The 24,461-nt window shown below is 51.6% G+C and overlaps 5 protein-coding genes across 5 annotated transcripts; 3 read left to right on the plus strand and 2 right to left on the minus strand.

Moving 5' to 3' along the window:
• Positions 1 to 2,204: 2,204 nt before the first annotated feature.
• On the plus strand, positions 2,205 to 2,468 carry CGCS363_v007642 (uncharacterized protein; the record flags this gene model as incomplete). The annotated part of the gene is made up of 2 exons (XM_036639491.1): positions 2,205 to 2,306; positions 2,355 to 2,468. 2 exons carry the CDS (start codon positions 2,205 to 2,207, stop codon positions 2,466 to 2,468), a joined length of 216 nt encoding a protein of 71 aa, XP_036496756.1.
• Positions 2,469 to 3,060: 592 nt separating this feature from the next.
• On the minus strand, positions 3,061 to 6,198 carry xsa-2 (Xylosidase/arabinosidase; the record flags this gene model as incomplete). The annotated part of the gene is made up of 1 exon (XM_036639492.1): positions 3,061 to 6,198. One exon carries the CDS (start codon positions 6,196 to 6,198, stop codon positions 3,061 to 3,063), a length of 3,138 nt encoding a protein of 1,045 aa, XP_036495600.1.
• A 3,389-nt stretch (positions 6,199 to 9,587) lies between these two features.
• On the minus strand, positions 9,588 to 10,430 carry plyF-3 (putative pectate lyase F; the record flags this gene model as incomplete). Its single annotated transcript, XM_036639493.1, has 5 exons — positions 9,588 to 9,590; positions 9,747 to 9,800; positions 9,855 to 9,953; positions 10,019 to 10,170; positions 10,223 to 10,430. The coding sequence occupies 5 exons, from the start codon at positions 10,428 to 10,430 to the stop codon at positions 9,588 to 9,590; spliced, it is 516 nt and encodes a 171-aa protein (XP_036496758.1).
• Positions 10,431 to 16,376: 5,946 nt separating this feature from the next.
• On the plus strand, positions 16,377 to 17,272 carry CGCS363_v007645 (uncharacterized protein; the record flags this gene model as incomplete). Its single annotated transcript, XM_036639494.1, has 3 exons — positions 16,377 to 16,413; positions 16,479 to 16,809; positions 16,879 to 17,272. The coding sequence occupies 3 exons, from the start codon at positions 16,377 to 16,379 to the stop codon at positions 17,270 to 17,272; spliced, it is 762 nt and encodes a 253-aa protein (XP_036496757.1).
• Positions 17,273 to 20,055: 2,783 nt separating this feature from the next.
• Positions 20,056 to 22,008, plus strand: prlG-5 (MFS transporter prlG; the record flags this gene model as incomplete). The annotated part of the gene is made up of 4 exons (XM_036639495.1): positions 20,056 to 20,486; positions 20,544 to 20,669; positions 20,733 to 21,378; positions 21,430 to 22,008. The coding sequence occupies 4 exons, from the start codon at positions 20,056 to 20,058 to the stop codon at positions 22,006 to 22,008; spliced, it is 1,782 nt and encodes a 593-aa protein (XP_036496760.1).
• Between the last annotated feature and the right edge of the window lie 2,453 nt (positions 22,009 to 24,461).

Genomic DNA, 24,461 nt, shown 5'->3' on the forward strand with positions numbered 1-24,461 from the left:
TTAATGGATATTCCTTGGACTGAGCAGCGCATCAACCCAAAGAGTGTGCGTGTGCGCCAAGCTCGCCATAACGACAAGCCTTTTCTTTCTTTCTTCTGCCTCACCATCGTGAGGCTGTGTTTTGCGCGGAATAGGGGTTCGCCAATATCGGCTGCTGAGAATTGACCAGAAGGCAATTGTTAACTCTAAATCTAGCGTCGGCCCCGGATATGACGGAACTAGTGGCGGCATGCTGCGATAGATTGGAATCCGCCCCCATCTCCGGCTCCACTCCGGCCGCCGCCGACGGATGTGACGGCCCGGAGCCGGCTCCAGGCTTGCGTGCTCTCCAGACAGGAAATGTGGCTCAGCTTCCCCAGAAAGAATTTCTCAGCTCACCCGTCAACTTGGGAGTAATTCTCCGTCGAACGTAGGTAGGAGATTTTGTTGCATCATGTGCGGGGATTGACAGCTAGTGTGCTTTCTTCTTTTCAGCCCTGATCCATTGAATGCTGGCTGTAGACACGGAGTAGTCCAGATTCGATGCAGCCTTAGCTCAAAAAGAAATGTCGCGAGACGAGGGAGACGCTGGGCCTCTGCGACGTCGCCGTCAAATTAGTTCGCAACCGACTCCTGATGGATTTCACCATCTATCCCTTTCCTTATGCGTTGACCATCACCTCTGCCATTTTCTCCGGGTAAGCAGCCGGACGGTCGGCACTGGGCAATATATATCAAACTGGGCACGGCCTATAACATCGTATCTTATCGCCGCAGGGCCCGCCGACTGGTGCCGTTCACAAGACCAGACCGTCCGGGGTCGTGTCATTCACCAATTAGCCAAAGTATTATTGAGCAAGTAGACATGGTCGACCACGTCTGATGCGGCCCGATCTAGCAGTGCAGTGTCGGGCACTTCTCAAGCCTCGAGGTCGACTAAGCCTTTTCTTCGACCTCCTCGTGCACACGAGTCATTATTCGCTCCTACTACCAGTGGTGATTATTCGACCTTCGTCTGATCTGCCGAGGGGCACGGGCAAAGAATGGCTGAACTGATGGACCTCACTCGAGAAACGAACCGCAAGGATCTTGTGTGTGACTTAGCTCACATGAAAGGGGCGGGGGGCGGGGTTTGCGAAAGAGGCAGAATGTCGTAAAATGCGAGAACGCACACCCTAAACTTCCAAAGGCCTACGACGGACGCTGTGCACGACTGCAAGTCGGAACATAGCTTGCACCTACCTCCTCACGATTTTCAGTCCTTACAAGGCAGAGAGATTCAGCGGCCGAATCAATTTCTATTTCTGAATATGTGAAGAAGCCAACCATGTCACCGAAGCTTATTTGTCTCGGGAGGGAATGCCGAGAGTCTCAGGCCATGAACGCCTGAGATGCCAAGAGAAAGCCAGCTGAATACCACTGCAAGCGGAAGTATGATGATTTTCTTGGACAGCAAGCGATCTTGATACCGTGGAAGCGTCAGTGCTGATGGCAATGAGTGAGAGGCGAGGCTAGCAGGCAATAAGTCTTTTCTAAGGTGTATTCAATTGAAATGTTTAAGGCCGCGCAGCCTTTGGAAACTGGAGCGCTGGCATTAGATACAACTGGTTGACCAACCACTAGATTTTTTCCTTCCCTTCATTCCAAAATGACATATCCAAAAATGGTTTCATCTACTTATCTCTACCGTAGCGGCGTGGCTAGATGGCGTAGCTAGATCAGTCGCGAGCTATTTTTATAGCTACCACTCGCTCCGATCTGCGGCTAAGGAAAAGGTTTGTGGGGTAGGTAACGGCGATCACTCTTCGAGTACAACACGTAAGTGAGCACGAAGGAAAGCGGAGCGTGATCATCAGTACAAGCGTTGCGGGATGCTGCAACCGATGGCGAGCAACACGGGCGTCTTAAACTCGTATCCGTTTGCGGCACCGACGGCGGTCCAATTCCGCCTAGTGATGTTGGCCAAGCAGCTTGAGTTCAAGATATCGCTTAAGTTGTCAAATCATCGTTTACCTCACGTGTAATATGGTGAACCGTGGTAAGAAATTAATTTTGTGGCGGCTGATGTGTTCGCTACAGGATCAAATGCAGTGACATGACGCGAGACATCAACCCACCCCAAATGCATGGTAGAACACATACGTTCATGGCTAAAGACAATGAAATAATTCAAGTATAAGTTCACATTAACCTGAGATCTTGATACCGAGAATGCCATCTTCTCTATGATACTGTCAACAACCCAGCGCATAACCTCATCTATCGTGCCCACGCTGACTTTTCGCCATGGCTACTCTCAAGAGTACCATCTTCTTGCTCACAGCTTTGTAAGATGTACGATTCCCTTCATCAGATCTTCAACTAATTTTCTCGAGCTTCACTCTCGCACAGGCGTTGGACGGTCTTCCCTGTCCAACTATCACAACCACTGGTTTCATCTGTCCCACATTTCCCGTGAAGGCCTGTGCCCGACTCTCAACCATCTCTAGTCGCTGCGACTGTCCAACTGTTGTTCCAACATCAACAGTTAACTTCCCCTGCGATGGACCACTTCCGACGGACTGCCAATTGACCATACACATCTTCGAAACTGCGAAGCCGGATTGTGGCGGCGTCACGCTTACCAAAGTCATCCCAACCAACCCTCCTCTCCCGACGATCTGCCCTACAGTAACCAAGACAACATCAGTCTGTAGCACCTGTATCCGACCCCTGTGCTTGGGAATCTCAACCATCTACAACTTGTGTGGCTGTCCGACCGCAGTTCCAACCACCGCCGTTGGATTCCCCTGCGGTGTGGGATGTCCCGGAGGGTGTGCCGGCACTGAATACATCTACGCGTCAAACACGCCAAGCTGCAGCCCATCGGCATACATCAATTAAATATGTAGGGACACGAATCCACCTGCAATGGGCTTCTGTTATCATCATTTGCTCCCCGCGTGACAGAAATAAAGGCATCTTCAATTCAAATAGCTTTTCAACATATACATGAAGAATTGTTTTAAACATGTGAAAATTTGCATTTGTAGATCATATCTTCCATATACCTATATTTCAAATTGATTCCATCAGAGAATCTTACAAGCGCATAATCCTTGACCGTCTACGAATCTTTTGCGGGACAGTCTGCGGCTCAACACTGGTGAGTGTCGGCACAACAGGTTTGATGAGACCGGTGTTCTCGTCGAAGTAAACGTGGTCAATAGTGGTCTCGCGCATGTAGCCGCCACCGCCAGGAATCTGGAAGCGATGGTATGCAATGTACCAATCGTCAGTACCAGGAACGTTGAACATGGAGTTGTGGCCTGTGCCAAGGATGCCCTGGGAGGTATCTTTTTGCAGAATAACACCCTGGTATTGCCAAGGACCAGAGAAGTTTTCAGATGTGGCGTATCCCACACGATAGTTTTCAGATCCCGTGTCGTCAATGGAATAGGTAAGGTGGTAGAGGCCTTGGCGGTAAACGACGAACAAGCCCTCTCTGAAGTCCACCAGCCCCGTCATGGCTTGCAGTGTATCCCAGTTGACCGACACCATGTCATCATTGAGCTCGGCCACAAGAGGACGGCCGTTGCCCCAATAGATATAGTACTTGCCAGAGACAGGGTCCTGGAAAGCAGCTGGGTCGATCGCTTGAGAAGCAGTAATGGCTTCGTTGTTGAGAATCATTGCTTCCGGCTCAGCAGTGAATGGGCCCTCGGGCGATTCAGCCACAGCAACGCCGATGGTCTTCGTGTTCAAGGCGATATTGTTTCCACTGAAGTAGAAGTAATACTTTCCGTCGCGTTCGGCAATTGTTGGGGCCCAGGCATTGCCATTAGCCCAAGGAACGTTGCCGTTAGCTCCGTCGAGAACGAGGAAGGGGTCTTCGCTTCGGGTCCAGGTGACAAGATCACTCGACTTCCAGACGTAGACCTTGTTCCCACCCCAACCAGGAACACCATCGGTAGTCACGTAGAGATAGTATTCTCCGTTGAATACGGCGATGTTCGGGTCGGCATACAAACCCGGGAGAACAGGACTTCCCATCTCAACCGCCTTGATCTCCCACTCAGCCACCACCTCATCGCCCTTGGTCAAGACGTACTTGACTTCGGAAGTAAGGTCGACAGGTGTGCCGGACGCGGGGGACGAAGTCACTCCTTCCGTAGTTGTGAAAACCGGAGCCAGCTTGGTAAGGTCAGTGCCCGGGTAAACGGGGAATAAGACCTTGTTGTCGGTGGTGTTGATGATGGGGGGGACCTTTTGGGCAGTGCTGTCGGCAAGGGCAACCTCAGTGATGGCACCGACGTTTCCTGAGCGGGAAAGAACTTCAGCTGCGCTCAAAGACCTGTTGAAGATGGCAAATTCCTTGACCTGGCCCTTGAAAAGCTTGTCACTGTCGTAAAGCGACCGGCCAATATAGTTTGCAGTCGTGACGCCGTTACCAATGTTGCTTGGATTGATGTTGACATCCTCATTTCTCGCAACCTCGTAGCCATTGAGGTAAATCACAGTAGTACGGCCTTGCTGAGTAAAGACCAAATGTAGCCAAGTTCCTGAAGGGAGCTGAGATCCAGAGGAAGACGTCTTCTCACCCGTCCAGTTGCCGGTGGTGATTGATGCCCTGTACGGGCTTCCGGTGGAAAAGAGATAGCCGCTTCCAGAACCAGACACCGTGTTTCCGAGACCGTAGATAAAGTATGGCGCCTGCTGAGAAGCGTCGACGAGAACCTTTGCCTCAATTGCAATGTTTGTGACACCAGCGATGATGTTGTCAGGCAACTTGACATAGTCATCAACGCCGTCGAACGTCAGAGCACCGTCGGTGATGGTCGCTCCGCCATTGATGACTGCGTTATTGCCATTACCCGAAACATCCTGAACTGTGGTACCGTCAACCGAGGAGAAGTCATAGCGAAGGATTTCTCCATCTGCGCTGACATCTCGACGAGTTGTTGTTGTTCCTGTCAGTGCAGCAAGTTCGGCTGCAGTGACGGGAATAACGGTGCCATGACGCGGGCTTGAAGGGAGATTGTAAGAGGTCGATACAGTCCAATCGGGATTGCCGATGTCAGCAGTCTCCAGGGGAATGTAACCCCGGCCGCCGTATTCATCAACGAAGAGGTAGAACTTCTCGCCATGCACATCGCCTGGGTTGGACTTGAAAGAGGTCGGCCCCTCAACGGCGCTGGTTCCGGCTTTCTTGCCGATGCAAGAATCGATGATGGTCCATGATTCCAGGGTAGCACGGAGGGATGCTGAGCTTTCTTGGATGATATCGCTGCACCCGGTGCCGCTAGCACCCTCATCCTTGGTGAAACGGTAATAAGTGCCATCGGACTTGATGACAGTCGAGTCGATGCGCGACATACCGGCGTCTTGCCAAACCTGCGTATCGCTGAAGGTGACGAAATCACGAGTTGTTGCGTAGAGCATGCGGTGGTAGGTGCTACCAGTGCGGTTTACGTCGCTGTCTTCGTACAGAGACGAAGCCCAGAAAACCAAGTATGCGCCAAGATCCTCGTCATAGTAAGCCTCCGGAGCCCAGGTGTTTCCTGCTTCGGGAGGGGAAACCAGGACATGACGCTGGGCAGACCAGTTGATGAGATCATTCGACTCCCAAACTTCGAGGTATCGGCTCCCAATCCTGACGGAGTCGCCCCAGGATGTACCGGAACCAATCGACAAATCAGTCGCGATCAGATAAAAGGTGTCGCCTTCATGTGATCTAATGAGGAACGGATCCCGAAGACCTTTTGTGCCGTAGGATGAAGTCAAGGTGGGCTGGCCGCCGTTCAGCTCCGTCCAGTCCAAGGCATCATTGCCCTGGCTAGCAGCAAAGAAAATATTCTCTCCGGCAGTTGTACTTCCAGTGAAATAAGAGAAGGCGTATCCCTCAAAGGGGTCAAGCACAACGGCTTTGCGGACAGATGCAACAAACTCCTTCTGTTGACTCACGCCGTCATATTCGATCGTGGCGGTGAGAGCGACGTGAGCATCTTCGGTTTGCCTCTTCACAACGCCGTCATCCGAGATGATTGAAGACGCGTTGCTCGCCCAGGTAATGTTGATGCCGTTGATGGCAGTTGGCAGGTACAGGTTACCACGAACATCGTCGACGTTGGTAACAGTAAGGGCCGCGAGAGCTGCCTCAACCTGTGCTGTGGCATCTTGACCCCTCACAATCGCCGCGAAGGCGAGTGCCGAGGAAAGCCAGAGGCGAAAAGATGGCATGGTGTGGAGCGCTCTGTGTATTTCAGAAAGACGCTTAACACATCACTCAGTATTGGTCAGGCAAATGGACCTTAGTCTCTTTATATACAGTCGTTCGGCCCCGACTTACGCCGCCGCGGGATGTTGATCAACCACATGGCTGGTAAACATCAATATTTCTGCCCGAGAACTCGACCGGCCGTCTTGGGTAGCACCAAGCTGGGGGAGTATGCCCCTCCACGATCCAATGGATGATCATTTCCTCTTGTCGTGACGCAAGCTTCAAGCCAGGAACATGTCATTCGCAAGTGACCATCAGGGACCAAGCGCATCAGTAGAGGCAAAGCGTCGTGGTAACCGTTACACCGAAAGCGAACGGGAGCTTGCCGTGTCATTCAAGCTACCCCGAACACCCCTGCTTCTCCGCACTTTGCTACCCCACAGTCTCCAAGAACCGCTCGTGATGACGAGCATCCCGGCTGTTGAGACCTGGACTGCGGGGAAGTCGCAGCCGGTTGACAGGCTAGGAGGTACGCGCCCGAGTCAGACAACGAACAACAGAGGCCATCTGCCACCCAATATCATCGAGCTTTAGGGCATTGGCTCTTGTCATTCATGGACAGTCTGCGATAATGTTGGATTCTTCATGATACATCGTCGCAACGAGGCGTGGAGATACGAGCGGCTCGGTATATTCGGCGTTACGTAGTGCAAGAACCGATGCGAAGCTTGGCTACAGATCTGGCATGATCGCAATGTTGAAATTGGCCAAGCTACTGTCGCGTTCAATGCGGAGACTGTCAACGGTGTGGCCTACCTCTGCTCACGTGTAGCCATGGGTTGGGCAATAAAGCGATAGTGCGTCGTATTTTACCGGCGGGATGTCTGGTACTGGAAGTTGAAAGTGGGTTGTTATTATTGGATGATTTTGCGCCGGTTCATTCGTGACATCGCAGAAATGATGTGCCGAGGCAAACTCAGTACGCGCTCGAATCAAGTCGCGCGAAACCTCACCGTCAGGAGGCTGCTGCCCCGCAAGTCGTCCGAACCCGATTTCAACCTCGCTGAACCTTGTTTTCACCCTAGCCATTTCTTTGGGTGGTGGGTGTGTCTGTTTCCTCACATGTGAAAAGATTGTCATCATGTAAACATGGAGCTTGCTCCTCGACGTGCTTCGCCGATATTGCCGCACAGCCAGTGTCATTCATGCATAGGTCTTAAGTCGGGCCTGATTGGAGCTATTGGAACGAAAAAGAGAATACAGATGCTGCATCAGAGGCTGCGCCCATAGTGCTCCATGACAGCGTTCCTCCCAGCAACAGAGTGCCTGCTGCTTGCAATTCCATAAATTTCAACTTTTTGTTTGAGTAACCTATCCAAAATTATGTATGCGACTGGCCTCTAAGCCATTTCCTGTTATTGCAACGCAAGCGTTTAGTGCCCTCTTCGAATTGTGTTTCCCATAGTGTAAGGTGCCCGATTTGCGTCTCGAGTCTTACTCACATATTCATGAAATATTGAGATAATTCTGTCTATAAGTAATCACTAAGGTTGAAGCTGAGTCCTGGCGGACATGGGAAGCTGCATTGAGGGGGTGGGCTGTATTCCGATCACCCAATCGACTGCTCCAATACGTAGAAGGCCTCATGTTATAACGGGCGGTGCGAATCAGGGGGACAAGGGTTGACACGTAATTGAGACCTCATAATCTAAGACTGGTGGTTAGAAAACCACACGCTATATCACCCTTTGTTCTGTCTGGGGGTTAATGTGCATGGTGTTTTTGTCTTTCGATTTTTAGAGCAAAGATCAGTCTTCAATATGCAGACAAGTGCAGTCTTCGAAATTCGGGATTTACATTATATTTTGTGGAAAATCAAACATCCGCAGACAGGTCCCGATTAATCACATCCACCACCACCACCACCATCGCACCCACCAGAATCACAGCCGCCGCCCCCAGTATCGCAACCCCCTCCAAATCCACCGTCATCACCGCCACTAAACATGTTGCCAAAGTTGTAAGGGCCGTGGTGTGGGATTCCAGTGATAGAGGCAAGTATGGCTGCGTTGATGGCGTCAGAATGGTAGTTGGAGCCACTGTCGGAGTATCTTGTGGGTGACACTGTCCTCGTCCTTATCTTCGTCTTCTCTTTCTTCCTTCGATTGTCGAGTTCAGACTTGCTTCGCTTAGAGTTATTCTTCTCTTCGCTCTCGTTGTCGTTGTTGTGGTCGTTCGGTACTATGCTTTTGAATTTGGACTTGGTGAATATATTTCTGCGACGAACCCTTCTCTCGGTATTAAGTTGCTGCATTTGCGAAGTTTGCTCGTCGCTCTCAAGAGTTTTGGTTAAGTCCGAATCGCTTTTGCTTTGCTTCTCGACTTGACTTCCGGCAGCCAACATGTCATGTTCTCCATCGGGGTTGATGCTCGGTCTCTTAGTGTTGCAAGTGAACTTTGACTTGAGGCGGCTGAAAAGTATTGAAGCGCGGCTTTGGGACGGTCTCGATTCTTCGTTGCGCATCATTGCAGCAGTATCAACTCGTTTACGTGTTTCGCGACTCAGTGGGATTTGTGAAGTCGGGCATGGGAAAATTCTGATGACGAAGAGAAAGCTTTCACCTAAAGTAACATGTCAGCCCGTGTTACTAATATCCTGATTTCGGGAAGACCGTGATATCTCCGATGGATTTCGCGCCCTCAAGGTAGATGCGGTTGGTCATTGCGTCGACATGTAAGAAAGCAAAATCTGAGCCATACATGTCAATATTTGTCACTGCCATTGAGTGACCGCATTCTCCAACGTTGAAACTGGGCTTTTGAATGAAAAGTGGCTTCTCACGTGGACGTTACTAATTAGCACATGACCTCGAAGTTCGGATTCATACTGTGCGTGAACCGACCAGCGGCATGCGAAAATCCACCCAATGGTTTTCAAACTCTATCTGTACTGAGCCGCATCAATACTTCTGATGGGCATGAGATTATGTTTTCGCTGCAAATCAAGATGGATAAAGACGATCATCATCATTCTTGGAAAAAGGCTATATACGTCACTGATCGCCGGGTGAGGGCGATTGTCTTGAGATCTGTATGTACAAGAAACAAAGTGCTGACAGGACAGTCTGCAGTATGAAAGGAAGGAGACAAGGCCGTGTTCCCACTTCTTTCCCAGGAAGGAAGGGCCGGGTTTGGTTTTCCTGGTGGAAAGGGGCGTATGATGTTGAACAGCACCGCCAACTGTTAGCCAGAGCAAATACCCGACTTTGTGGGCTCGCAGCCACCAGCACAGCCGTTGTACATCTGACACTTGACCTTTGCATCTGTGCATATATTCTTCAGAGTAGCGGTATCGCCATAGTTCGAGTTGATTCCGACGATCTCGCCGCCGTTGTACGCGGTGGTCCCCCTACTGCTTGTTAGACTCTTTAATCATTCCAAGGGGCAAAGGGGAGACATAATCTACATAGACATTTCTGCGGCACTGGCTGCTACACTGCAAGAAGAAAGAAAGTTATAATTATTAGCTGAAGTCGTGGTGTTGATCGAATCCTTGGTGTTGACTTACATTTCCGCAAGAGCGGTATAGCTTGCCGTAAGTGTTGGCGTAGAAGTTGATAATCTACCATGTATTTTAGCGCCAAAAGAAAGGTCATAAGGGCCCCCAAGAACTTACGTTCACAGTTCCACAGCCGTTGTGTTGGACAATCTTGTCGGATGCCTTGTAGGCGCCACCACCGATGATCCAGGTTTCTTCACCTGCCTTGTCATTTTTCTGCATTGGGTGTCAGACGTAGCTTCATTCTTATCAAACAAAGAAAACGTGCGAGTGGTACTTACGATAGTGATGGCGTCTTCGCAGACGTCCTCGAACCAGACGAACTCGAGAGTGCAGGGTCCGTCACAGTGCACACCTTCAGCCTGGTTCTTCCCAATGATGACATTCTTCAACTTTGCGCCTTTGCGGAGCAGAAATACGGCATCGGCGTCACCTGAAGACATCTGTGAGACACGCTATTTGTGGCTGTACGGGGACTTTCTCACCTCCTTCGGCCTGTTCGTTGCAGGCACCCGAGCCACGGTCATACTTAGCCCAGCCACCATCGAATGTGGCACCAGCTGCTACCTCGATGACTTTGCTGTTGGTCTTGGTGCTAGTAGGAGTGGGAAGACCACCCTCGTAGCCGAGACAAGCCAGAGTGGACGGCAACGCCGCCAGCAGAGCCACGACACCTGCCTTTGAGAAGTACATGATTGATTGTATGTCTTTGATGCAGAAGTCAGGTCGAATTGGAATCAAAGTCCGTGATGATGAATTACGATCCAACAGAAATGAATCTTATGGAGCCGTTATATAGACGAGCGCAAGAGACTTGATCGCTGAACAGTTTCCGACCATGAAAACAAGCTGATATTTCGTGAGTCGATCATTGGTGGACTAAACCTGAAGGAACGCAGCTGTGAGAAACTCATGAGAAATGGTTTGCGGTTTTCCGGATCCTACGCTGGTGAACAACAATCAAGATGATGGACAGGCGGCCCAATGAGATGAATTTTCACTCAATGAACCGCCGTGATTTGGCAGGTAAGCTGGTTGGAAAGATAAAGATGCCAAAGGAACAGCCATGAAAGAGGCAGGCGTTGGGCAACGATCCTACTCTGAGGCCTAGTCACCGCCAACTGAACTTGTTTTGTTTTCTGTCCCTGCATTGGAAGTAAGATGCCAAGATCTAATCGGAAATCAACCATGGCAGTTGGAAAGAGGTCACATTATCTGATTGATAGTGCCAAGAACGACCATGTGGACGGAGAAATTCTCCAACAATGGGCGCCCCGGTCCGGGTCCCGGCCCCGCAGGTTTCCCCCAGTAATATTTCCCAGGAGTTGTCCGTCCCGCCACCGAAACTGGGGCCGTGTCGCGGACTGCCACCACAAGCTGCCGGGGTGCTATCAACCCCGCCATTCAAGCAATTTTAAGCACATTTAAGCACCAGTCGATCATGAGATAGTCGGAAATAAGCAGGGATGTATTCGCGTGGACTGCCTTAATTGTCGAGTGGCGCCCGAACACATGCATCCACTGCACCCAGCATGATGCAGTATCATCTGCAAGGGCTGAGTCGTGGCTCTCGTTTCCATACCTACGTACAGGACCGGGTTCCCAAATTCCGCAGTATGTCTCGCGCAGATTTCCAGCTGTTAACGTGATAGCGTTGGTTAGAACTTCTGCGGTTGAACTTCGTAGTGGCAGACCGCCGTCCCATCTTTGCGGTGATCGACGTGCCTGCTAAAATTGAAGTTCTCTTTGCTTCTTACAAAGTTCTCATACTTTCAGAACACTATACACATACAGGCGAGCGATAATTATCCTATGTTGTACAAAGCTTGGAGTAACGACAGTCGTAGAAGCCTTTAGGTCTTGAGGGCATCCTTCACTCATGGTGAAGTAATCTATGCATGGTCCAATGTTGACAACAGGTTGGATTCCAGATTCTGAAAGCCAAGACGATGTACTGCAGCCCATCTTGGGAGCCATTTGAAGGTGATGGGTCGTCTCACGGTTCACATAGAATACATCACCCATTGAACAGCAATATGTTACGCAGGTATGGTGTTTGAGTCAATTTGAAGGCACAACCCAACGACGTGGGGGCCCACAAGCATGTCATGAAATCGCTGAATAACCTTTTGGCATTCACAGCCAGCCTGAGAAAACGCTCCGCCAGAGGTAGGCCACGAAGTATGCAATGCAGTCTTACTGTAAAAGAACCCCGCAACTCATATACAGCGTGAATCAACATGTACAATGATTATGTGCTCGGAAAGTCAGGAGCACACCCGCAGATTAGCTAGAGACTTTCGATTCTCTCGAGGCACGGTTTCAATTCATCCATGAATCAGGTCCAACGCCCGCCACACAAGATGGCCAAGGACGAGGAGGAGGTAAGATTTGCACTAAATCCAAGACAACGTCACATTTCTCACGTCTCACTTCTGACAGTGAAGTACACCCAGTTTCGTCATGCTGGTTGCTATTCTCAAGGGAAACCTGTTACGCCTACAAGTTGGCTCCTTAAGGGGCTTCGTAATAAAATATTCCAGCGAATAATGAGAAATTGAATTTGCATGAATGCAAAGAAGAATGTCGGTAAAGTCCAGTGTTATTGTCGAGAGACACCTGTTAGGTGTCTTATTGCAAGAGGCGTAGAGATCTTCGCTCCTGAGGACGGATGTATGTCTCCGGAACAAGGCGAGGCTTCTCATTCCTCCTTAAAAAGCATTTGTCTCCCCACAAGTTGTTCTTGGTTAGAATACTGACGACTATGACATCTAGGTGAGTGTCTTTCTTCCCTTCTAAGTTTTCTTCTTCGCAGTTTGCCGCCTGGAGGCGCACGCTATGCCTGCCCCCTGGCGATTCGCGCTCTCTTCATCTAGGTGAGTGTGATGGGCTAGAAAGCCGCAAGCTACCGGTATGTCTTGGTGGTGCCAAAGCCCCCTCTCGCCCAATTGACCTTGGGCTTCTTGTTCGCCACCTTGTACAGCCTCTCAATCTCTATCCTTGCTCCACCCCACTTCTTCCTCTTCCCATCAAAAGCACGGCTGTAGACGCCGCCCATGAGAATGCTGCAGAATACGGGCTCCTGGAACCAGAAATTCCACCTCTTCCAGCCCCAGCCTAGGTACTCATTCCTGTGCCGGCCGTCTGGTCAGCCCAGTCCGCCCACTGGTGCAGCTTGACCGTCTGGGGGTAGGACGCTGCCCATCCAGGTTTGGCGCTCATGGCCTGCTCCATCTCCTTCTGGGGGGTAGGGCCGGCTTGCCCTTCCACCTACGTCACCGCCATAGAAGATAAGTCATTTACCTGGAAGTGAATCAAAGTGAGCGCCACAGAATGCTGGGAGGCCAGAGAATATGGATGGCTCAGCAGGATGCCTTGGTGGCTTGGGCAGCGGCTTGGCCCTCGAACCCCTGACGGCGGCCCAATCTGGCATGATTTCACTCGGGTCGGATGTAGCCAGTGCAGTAAATGGTCGTGTCTACCTTGATGACTTTGCCGTCGATGGGCTCGACCTTGTCAGGCCTAACGACTCCGCCGCTGTCTAAGGAATCGGTGAGAGGCAACTTACAACTAGGCATCTATGTCTGCGTGATGGATAGAGATTATTGGCCTATCTGGCCAAAAATGCCGCTGTGTCTGCGCTGGTGTTGCCCAGGTTGATGGGCAAGACATCCTTACCTTCGAATCTCTCCCCTCAAAGGCGGTACGGAGCACTCCAGGCTTGGAAATGGGTCTTCGTCACAAATGTACCCTTTGAACGATTTTGCGTAACGCTTTTCGCCGCGGAGTGGTTCAATTCTCTTAATATCAGGATACTTTGGCGTATGATTTTGTACCGTCGCCATAACGTGGTAGTAGTTGATGGGGGCGTTTAGACATGTGGGGGGTGGTCGGAGTAAGGGGGACCTCTCATGTATCCCTATGATTACTCTGCCAGACATCGGGGTTGCATCTTTCTCAACCGCTCGTTTGTTGGCGCTTTGATCACGGTACACGCGGGTGACGCTCGTGCTGAGGCGCATCGCAAGGCGCGAGTTGAAGTGCTCCACGTAGCTGGCGAGGTACCTCCGCACATCGCTGGCGGAGCAAAGGCTTGGAACTTATAACGCCAATAAGTCCAGGTCACCGACATGGAAAGAGTGGAAAGTCTGTGAAGTATCCCTAGTGTAGATGGTCAGCATGACCATTCGGTCACGTGGATAAACAACAGCCTCACCCTTTCTTCTGAGATGTTGACGACAGTTGCTATACCCCTGCCGAATAGCTCAACAAACTCGTAGATATCAGGGATCTCGGGGAGGTCTCCCATTGGCTTCACCATTCTCGCGGTTGGCTCTTTGTCGTCCTTATAGAAGGAGAATACGGTAGGATCCAGTAAGGGATGCGATATGATAAACCAAATGCTCCAAGCCCCTTGAGCTTGGCTGAAATGTGGAAGCATGCACAAAATTGATTTGGTAGGGAAAAGCTTGAGGCGCAATGAGCGAACAAAAATCACGCTAGCCCGCGGGTTGCCAAGCATTTGGAATGGTGAGCTTGCAAGGATATTTGTTGGGCCGGGCCACCTCTTGAAGATCTTGATAAGCTCGCTGGCAATTGCGTCCGCCTCTTCTCGGGTGTACTCGTTCTTTGGTAACCGATAAAGAACAGACACAGCGGGCGAGGCTGGATCTACAGCCTCGAGCCACCATTGGGCGACACTCGAACTCAAACTCTTGTTCTGATACTGCCCAACACGAACCTGATAGTTGCGGCGCACGTCCAGACCCAACAAAGTGTCAAGGGAATGGATGTTTCCCGTAGTACTTGTAATCATAGCTTTTGTCGATTCAACCTGAATTCCATCTAAAGCGTTCTTCACCCTGTTTTTGTTCCAACCGTCCAAGGTAGTCCAAGTTGTGCTTTTAGACTTCAAAGCGCGAGGGCCAAGAGGAATCCCTTTGGAAAGTTGTTCAAGCATATCGAATGAGACACGGGTATTGCCTGAGTTCCAGCCTAGCTGGGGTGTCATCGGTTTGACTCGCTTGCTAGGAGGCGACGGACTGGCGTCATAAATTTCGTCAGAGGTAGGCGAATCTGCCTTGGTAGTAGACTTTGTCTGAGGGGTGGCGGCGTAGATGTCATCGGATGTAGGAGAAGCCGCCTTGTTTGTAGGCGTTGTCTGATTGTTACTGCTCTCGGGAAGACCGCAAGGTGTCTCCGAGCCAGACTGGTTGGATGCTTGTTCGGACTCGATGTCTGACTCGGACTCGGGCTCAGACTCGGGGAGTAGTCTCCATCGGAACCAGACTGCGAAGCTGCGAGGGCGTTTACGAGAGGAGCCTGCTGTAGAGGGGCTTGCTGCAGAGCAACTTGCTGAGCAACGCTTCCGGTCCTGGTTGCAAGACGCGCCTGATATCTTGTGGGGTATCGGGCATTGCCTGGGGGTCGGGAAGGCTCGGATGTGCCAGTATTTGCAGGGTGTTGACCGGGGGCAGACTGTAGAAGACCTGTTAGCATCACGGTCTTGTTGTAGGAGGACTGAAACTGGCCGACTGCGCAGGCACTTCATCCTCTTCGGAAGAACTTTCTGCCTTCTTTTTCTTGCCCTTAGGTCCAACCTTGCCCTTAGGTCCAACCTTGCGCTTAGGTGGCATTCCGCCCCGGAGACTCATTAGCTCCACGTCACCAGAGGCCGCTGGACGGGTCGTCGGGGACAATGAGAGGGGGTCGTGGGCGGGAGCATTGCTGTCTTCTGATTGATTGACAACAACGACAGGATGATTGCCACCGATGGGCAGCGTGCGACTCGTTGTCAGCGAAGTGGCTTCGCTAGCACCAGAATCGGCGGGAGGGTTGTCTGGATGCATCGGAGGCTCTGCGGTGTGCGCACATTTGTCACAAAGTTAGCTGGGAACAATCTGACGAGCTGAGGGAGTGAGGATCTGGGACGCCTAGATTGACTTACCGACTCAAGACCAGGAGTCGTCGTGACATTGTCTGGGATGGTGGGAAATACAGGATCCTGTACTGGTGAGAGGAAAAAGTAGATAACGCGGGTGCTCGTTGCAAAATTCGGAAAATTCCCAGTCGAGAGAAGCGAAGCTTTGGCCAGAGGTGAAATTCAGAATTTTCGTTCCCTTTTTTGCAGACAATCTGGGTGGTTCTGATAAAGGAAAGAGTCCTGCGAGCTCGGTAGGGCAGCATTCAAAGCAAGCAGACGGCGGCATGCAGGTGGTGTAAGTCGGGAGGTCGAGTTCGCAGAGTGGGGCGCAATCTGGCCAATTAAGTTGTCACGAACCGTGGGTGCCCACCTCTGGCAGTGACCCATCGTCACGGTACCGGTGCCGTTAGTGGCAAAGCTACACCTGCTCAGATACCTGCATCGTCTTCCTCGTCGCTGCCGTTGCTCTTCAGCTTTGCCTAAATTTCCAGAAAGTAAGGCAAAGTAGGGACAGTCACTTCGGTCCAGTTGTCGGCATCCAACGTGGCAGTCCAATCAGGACGAGCTGGTCCACGCCTTGCAACCATCAGACCCATTTTCACAGTCAGCCAAGTCAGCGCCCCCATGGTTCTTCCACAACGACATCAGCGTTGCTTTGCTGTTTGATTCCACCATTCCACCTCAGCAAGAAGATAGGAAAGAAAACGACAGTCATCATGGCGCAGCCGCTCAGACAGCTCGACAACCTCAGCGGTACGGAGCTTTCATTTCCTGCGTGAGGTACCTTACCACAGATCCAGCCATGCTGACCATCACAGCCATTCTCGATTGGAGATTCAGTGATGCCTGGGAGGCCTATAAGCAGCGCAACGACGAGCTTGCCCAGACCTTGGCTGCAGAGCTTTTGATGGAGCCGCGCCTCAGCGATTACCACCAGGCTGGCATGCACCTCATCCTCGCTGGCGGCACCACCGACTTCGTTGAGCATGCCAAAGAGGCTATCCGACTCTACAACGTGGTTATCCAGCACCCCGACCTCAAGAAGGACGATAAGGCCTTCATCCGCCGCATGATAGAAGTGTCGGAGACGGCCTTGGCAGATGCGCGCCGCGACAAGGTTGCTCACCAACGCGAGGTTGACGAATATCTGTGAGGCTCCTCTCTCCCTTTCCCCTCGTTCTAGCAAGAGATCACAGCTGACGAAGCTACAATCAATAGCGCCAACGGTAATACAATGACCAGTCTGCACGACGCCCAAATTCAGGCCATGAACGACCGTCTTGACGCCATGAGACCGGGGGACAACGACGGACAAAACGACTACGAGAACATTGCCGAGCGCAACGCCATAGACGAAGATTCCGAGGACGACAAGGAGAAGATTGGCAAGGAGCCTGAGTTTGCTGTCCCGCTTCCGCCGATGCCCAAGCAGACCTCCAGCCACAATGTCTCGGCAGCTATGCCCGCTTCCAGTCAGAGTGTGCCGGAGACCGTTGCCAACTCCCAAGTCTCTGACAACAATAACATGGGCCGATCGCAATCCACCGCATCGACCGAAGTCGACCCCGATCATGACATTGGATTCGTTTCCTCAGAGGGCTCGGAGCACTAAGTTGCTGCGGCTTGTGGGGGGCTTTTTAAGCGTTTCGAGGACAGACAATAGAAATGCCAAATCCGCAGATATTCTAGAAAGGAAACCAGGACCATGGCGTTGTTTATTGCACACATGTTCATCACCAGCATTAGATACTGCGTCGTAGATTAGACTTAGTAGCTGGAGCTGAATTAGATGGTATCACATTGTGCCAGTCATGTTCAAAACAAAGGTGGTTGGAAAGTGTCTGGGGATAGAACGTAGGAATGTCATGATAGAGTTATAACTGTGGTACATCCACGCAAGAGTTTTCTCTGTGAGCCATCCTGGCCCTCGAATAGTTCCCCGTGAGAGTCATACGGCAGTCAACAAGGTGCGCCTCCAGGCGGCAAACTGCGAAGAAGAAAAGTTAGAAGGGAAGAAAGAAGGAATGCCGAAGAGAAAAGAGTTGCAAAAGAAGCAAAGTGAACGAGTATTAGAAGCAGAGTAGAGCCCGTCAGGAAAAGGCTGGGGTGTTAGACTTCTTCGGCAGCATCCATATGTTGCGGACTCGAGCGCGAAGCCTGGGCGGAACTGTGTCCAGTATGCGCACGTAGTCGGCCATGATCCGACCCTACTCCTCTTCGGTGAATCGTCGCACTCCGATGAGGTTTGCTGGCATGGCTGAGGCCGTTTCCCACATCTGCGACGAGGTGATGCCTTTGCCAGTAACTTCGTCGTCGTCGTCGTCTTCCTCCTCCTACCTCGTTTTCTCGGTTGGGTTAACTGTGCGTGTTATGTTGGCCCCATCATTCATCTGCTGGAAGGCATACTGGGCGAGATCTGTGGTAGTTGTGGAGGTGCGTGGTCAGCGTTGGAAAACTCGGCGACAATTCAGGTGCGTCTGTCCGCATCTTGTTCTAAGGACTCCTTCGAATCGCCTGCGTGAGCCTTGAGCTTCTTGTTGGATTTGGCAGCAGCAGGGTGGTTGGCAAGACGAGGCTTCTTGCCTTTATTGGGCTTGACATCGTCGGCAACGCTGCCGCGCTTTCTGCCTGCGTTTCCTATGGCAGCGATGCTGTTGCTAGAAACTTGGCTGGGATCTTATCTCTGGCCAGTTGATGTGTTTTTTTTTTTTTTTTTTTTTTTTTTTTTTTTGGAAGTCCGTCTTTGTTCTTACCTGCTTTGTGTATTACTGAACGCATAAACAGGAAGATCGGCTTCGCGATCTCAGTAATACGGCTCTGTCTGGTGGAATGTCTTGGATAGGCTGCTCAGTTGCGACGTCCACGTTTTATCTAGAAAGAAAGATTGCGAGAGGTCGAGGAAGAAGAGGAGGCTTTTTATAGTCGATACGAGTGAGGTGAAATCCAGAACATGGGGATCGCCTCGACGCGCGCGGCAGGTGCGCATCACAACCACTTGGAAAGGCAGGATCTCCAAATCATTCTGAAGAAGAAGGAGCACCCTTTGGCATGTACCAGTTATCTCAAATCGTTGTTCAGCTCTTCTCCTCAATCCCTTCTTTAATCTAGGAGATCAAGGTTTTGGGTGTTTTGGAGGGAAGCAGTGAACCTCAGCCTCCTCAATGATCTTTTCCTTCATTTCTCATTAGTCACTTGTTTGAAGCGAATATAGAGTGATTACTAAACTGGAAGAGATGATAGCATTTTATTTAGTTATTGACATGCATTGCGGCTCCCTGCCAGACTAGTGCTATGTAGGCGAAGACTGGGCACTCACAACAAGCCCACGCCTGGCGTTTGGAGAATTATTTGACGAGAAGTGCAATCCATCAGACAAGATCATTCAAACTCACCCACCTTGAATGGACTGTTGCATGTGACTGGATCTGGAAGTGAAGTCGCCCTGCCAACGCTCCATATGCACACTCAATTCACCAAGGGCCAGATGCGTTTGCCAGTCAATGCTTCAAAGCCAACTTCAACGTCGGAAGCCATAGCATAAGATTTTCTCATGCTTATAATCGGTATGAGTTTTCTTTTCACATTGGATGGCATCATGGTGCACTTCCATTCTCCGAGCTGCCATGCCACCAATGATGCGATTTGCATCTCAGGGTGAACGATTTTGGAGACCGAGACTTATGTGGTCTTTTATGATCGGAGTTGAGAGAAGGGACCCTGGCTCTGTCTTGGCAGTGACAGCTGACGTTGAAGTTTCCATGCTATTGGTAAGGCCATGTGCGATTCAGTCTCGGACAACTTGAAACAGGGGCCTGAAGTTTACTACCGCGCCAACAGCGGCCAGAACCTCATGCCACGCTGGCTTCCCGTTTCCCAACCTGTCAGACTCGGTTTAAACGGCATTGTCGTAAGGGAGTTTGGGCCACCTAGTGTCACCAACCGCGACTGCCTGCTGGTCGTTAATACAGCTGTCTAAGCCAGTTTCGGTCATGCCCGCACGATTGCATTCGATGACTACAGATAGCTATGCCGACTTCAGCCACAGAGGCTGCCATCGAATCTATTTGGAACAGATGACTGTGCCTCATATAGTGGGGGCCGCGTCACTTACAACACCATATTGCTCTCAGGAATAGCAATCGTCTGCCTTACACTGATTAAAAGACCGTATGGCTGCGGCAAGTGGGCTAGTATTGAAACGCAAGGGCGGTTATGCCCGAAAACAAAGACTGTAATCTCGCTGTGCTGCTGAGATTTGCAAGTTCCACGCCATTTGCACACGATGCACTCGACACTTGCTCCTCTAACGCCACCATTGATTCTCTCGTGGGAACTTGTCCAACTTGCTGTGTGATGTTCTCGTGAGACACAGCCCCGAGGCGATAGCAGCGACAAATGGCTGTTGAAGAGGATCACGGTTCGATCATATCAGCCGAGGGTCAGCCTCAATACCCGCCTCCGGTGTCCGTGGAGAAACGAAAATCAGACCCCTCTTGGGACGATGTACCACAGACCGCAAGAACCTCGGGGTTCTCGTGGTTCAGACTAAGTGCAAATGGGCCTCCAGGGCCCGTCGACGAGCTGAGCCTTTACATGGGCGCTGCATTCAGCAGCATACCCGACGACGACGAATCACAACGATCGCCGTATTTTTCGACATGGGCGAGCGATGCCTCTAGCGTGGCGGTGGGAGAGAAGCGAAACTCGGCGTCACAAAAGTTCGCAGTGGACTGGAACAAGCCGTACGATCCGGAGAATCCGATGAACTGGGCTATGGCGTCAAGGTGGATTCAGATTGTGCTTGTGAGTATCTTGACGCTACAAGCGTGAGTATTGCATCCGACTATGTTCTTTGGAAATATCTTATCCTGATCACATCCCAGAGCGATCGCGTCGTCGATGCCCGCCCCTGCCGTCCGAGAGATTTTGAAGGACTTCAATGCGCCTGATGGTGTGCTATCCTCGCTCGTCGTATCAATCTTCAATCTGGGCTTCGTGTTCGGTCCCGTGTAAGTGTATTCCACAAGCGCACGAACTGCCCTGGTCCCGCGGCATCGGCTAACGACGTATAGACTAGCAGCGCCCATGTCGGAGCTCTACGGACGATATCCAGCATACAGCATCTCGAACGTGCTCTTTCTCGCCTGCAATGCCGCTTGTGCCGTCTCGCCAAATCTCGGGGTTCTGCTGGTATTCCGCTTCTTGAGCGGATGCGCCGGTGCAGCCCCACTGTCCATCGGGGGTGGCACGATCGCGGACGTCGCACCTCCAGCGCTGAGGGGCAGAGCGGTGTCGGTATACTCTCTCGCGCCGCTCCTCGGACCAGTCCTGGGGCCTGCGGCGGGCGGCTTCTTGGCAGAGTATGCTGGCTGGAGATGGATCTTTTGGGCGCTGTGCATCATGGTAGGTTGGGGCGAGCTGTCTGTACGAGAGACAAAAGACAACGTCACTGACGAAGGCTTCGTGTCGCAGGCCGGCGCTCTTGGACTCGCAATGCTCCTGATTTTGAGGGAAACCTCTGCAAAAACTCTACTCGAGAAACTAGCGCAAAAGACGAGAAAGCGTACGGGAAATCCCAGATACACTTCGGTTCTAGACGACGGCGTCTCGCCCCAAGAGGCCTTCTCTCGGGCCATCAAACGACCGCTGAGGCTCTTGATACTTCATCCCATTGTATTCACTTTGTCTGCATACTTTGCAGTCATCTACGGATATCTGGTACGGCAGTCGCCTTACTCGTGTCAAATTCAGCTGACAATTCTTTGCAAGTACCTATTTTTCACGACCGTAGCAATGGTCTTCACTGAGAAGTACGGCTTCTCCGCAGGCTCTTCCGGCCTCACCTTCATAGGTGTCGGTATCGGTACAGTGACCGGCACCCTTATTGTCTCTTTCTGGGGGGACAAAGTAGCTACATCGCTATCTCAAAAGCGTGGCGCCCGGACACCGGAGTTTCGCCTTCCTTTGATGGCGTATTCTGTGCCGGTGATACCAGGAGGGCTTCTGATGTACGGTTGGACGGCAGAAAAGGGGGTGTTTTGGCTGGTGCCGATGATTGGAACTTTCATTGTTGGGGTCGGGATCTTGTTTGTGTTTGGCCCGCTGGCCTCTTATCTTGTCGATGCATTTACTATGCACGCTGCGTCAGCTCTCGCCGCTTCGACAATTTTTAGGAGCATTTTTGGGGCATTTCTTCCTCTCGCAGGACCTCCGTTATACGACGCTTTGGGTTTGGGGTGGGGGAATACGATTCTTGCTGCTTTTGCTTTGCTTATGGCGCCGATACCCTGGGTGATTATGAAAAAGGGGGAGCTCATCAGGGGCAAATATGCCCACCGTGTTTACTAGACCATGTTTGCTCAGCCTTTTCGATTGTGCGTCATAGAAAATTCAATAGATTCCATCATGAAGAGCGGGATTCAAAGGAAATGGCGTGATTGTCGCAGCTGGATCGACAGATCTTCTTTCCCATCTGAATGGAAGTGTCTGCCATGCAGTAGACAGGGCGCCAGATACTGTAGAACATCTTTGGCAACACGGGCAAACACCTGGTCACGAAAGCCAGGATCTTGTATCTACCTTGGACGACCGTAAGTAAATTTGAGTAGCTCATAATTTCTCTCTAGCTGTGATGTTCAGTAGATAGTCTGTTTATGAAGAAGTCCCGGGTACTTGGCTGTCTTGTTAAGATTCACGAGGTGCTACGCACTGCGTTAAGATGAATACATGAGCTCTTTGTACAACTGAAAGTGTTAATAAGATGTTGCTAATTCTAATAACACTCTAACTTCAACGTCAACTTCAGCTTGCGGGGATTATGGTCCAGATAACAGAACCAGCAGTCTCAAGAGATACAAAGCCCATCGGCGTTGCCTCCACATACTGCCCCCTCCTTACCAGTGGATTTTGTTATTTCCTGATCGACAGGTCATCTTTGGACACATTTGTCCTCGCCAGCCTTCACCAGTTGACAAGGCCTGCCAACAGCCAGGGGCTTCTCGTCTCATGGGCGAAGCACAACAACACCAACACGAAGAAGGCGAGGAGATCGTAGAGGATCCGGCTGCCTCCCCATCAAGCCCTTGGAGCAGCTGCCGAGCCATTCTCATCCTACCCCTCAAAGTTTTGTTGAGAATCTGTCGCAGACCAATAAGTTCTTCCTCCAGTAGCGCTGCTCTACAGGATTCATCCGCATCCTCTCGTCATGCTGGTTGCCGTCGTGGGAAACCATCGCGAGTCGCACCTCACGAAAACACGACCTCGCCAGCCTCTTTTCCTCGCACCCGAGGAGACGCATATCGTAAAACAAGTCCTCAGGGGGTGGGCAAGTCCACATCGAACGACACCTAGCTGAAACTGTGCGACCTCCCCGAGAATATTCAAGTCCAGCTGACCAAAACACAAACAAGCGTCGTGACAAATCAGAGAGCTGCATCTCGACAGTGCCGGTGTAATGCCCAGTCCTAACTGGACCTTCATGGCATATTTGTACTTACGGGCTAGCTCTCTCGATAGACTAGCGGGCCACACTGGATTATATCGGGAATAGTCGCCCCGGCAGTTCCCTTGGCCTCGCCTGCAAGCTGTTAGAAAACCAAGGTTGAGGACCGTCCGGCATACTCGAGATAGCAGCAGACGGCAGGCAGGCAAAGCAAAAAGGCATACAGGCTTATCTGCGATAATACGAAGCGGCAGCGGCTCCCCAGCCCCGAGCAGACGCAGACGCGTCTCCGCACACCATACGCAGAAAAGCACATAGCTTCTGAGACATCCATCCACACCGCTTGGCCGCAGGTCTGAGTCACATGGCAAGTCACAACCCCCCTCCCTCCTCGAGCTTGCTACGCAGACGGGCGTACCGTCCGTGACCGCCTAGCCGCTGCCAAGAGGAAGTTCCGTCTAGATCCCAGGGCTTTGGATTGTGGCTTGATTTGGGTATTGGGCAGCTAGCGCCGTGATTGGGCGGCGTCGAACGATTTCTTGCATGAAACAAATAACAGGCTTTACAAAGGAGACAACCCTCACGACGACGACCTTCGGGACCGAGTGGCTGATGAGCGCCACATCCCGTGCCCGACTCCCATCGTCAGCCACGAATGGATACCAGCATGTCAATATATCGGTTTGATATGAGGTCAAGATGACGGGAACAAATGCTCCTATAGTTGGGAGCGTGACCGGGCCTTGCCTCAGCATGGCATGGCCTCGAGTGGTGCCGGAGGCTCGCGCCGTGCGGTGGTCAAGAGTTCCTCCGTCCTTCATCAGCAGACCAGATAGGCCCCATCAAGGCTGGCAAAAAAAGGGCCCAGTCACCCTTAACTTCAAGGTTCGTCAAAGGGACTTCCCCGGTTCCCTAGGCTGGCGCAGCCGTGCGGGAATGTCACCGTTCCGCTACAACCAGAGTGGAGATGTGTCTGAAGGTTTTGGGGCGGACAGCTTTCGTATCACCACGGCAAGCAGCTACGCGGGCGACGACGCGTCGCGAGGGCAAGATCCGAGACTACCGGCGTGCTTCCAAGAGGAGAGAGAACACATCATGGTATGCCAGCCAGGCCACAAGAGGGCGGAGTGGGACGCGCCGGCAAGGATGGGTGGGTGGGGATCATGGGGTTCGAGGGTGATGCGCTCTCTCGATATCTAGAGCAAGACGATCTCGCAGAAGAGGGTGTGGGAGATGGAGCTTGCCAATAGAGATGGTGTTGCGACTAGCAGCTGGTTCCCTGTTTGGAGGACACCCTGTCGACGGCAGCCCACGGCAGGGTCAGTGCCACCGCAGAGACTTGGCTGGACGTCGGTTCGGG

Source organism: Colletotrichum siamense (assembly GCF_013390195.1).
Source record: "Colletotrichum siamense strain Cg363 chromosome Unknown KSG_Cg363_contig04, whole genome shotgun sequence".
Classification (NCBI taxonomy): domain Eukaryota; kingdom Fungi; phylum Ascomycota; class Sordariomycetes; order Glomerellales; family Glomerellaceae; genus Colletotrichum; species Colletotrichum siamense.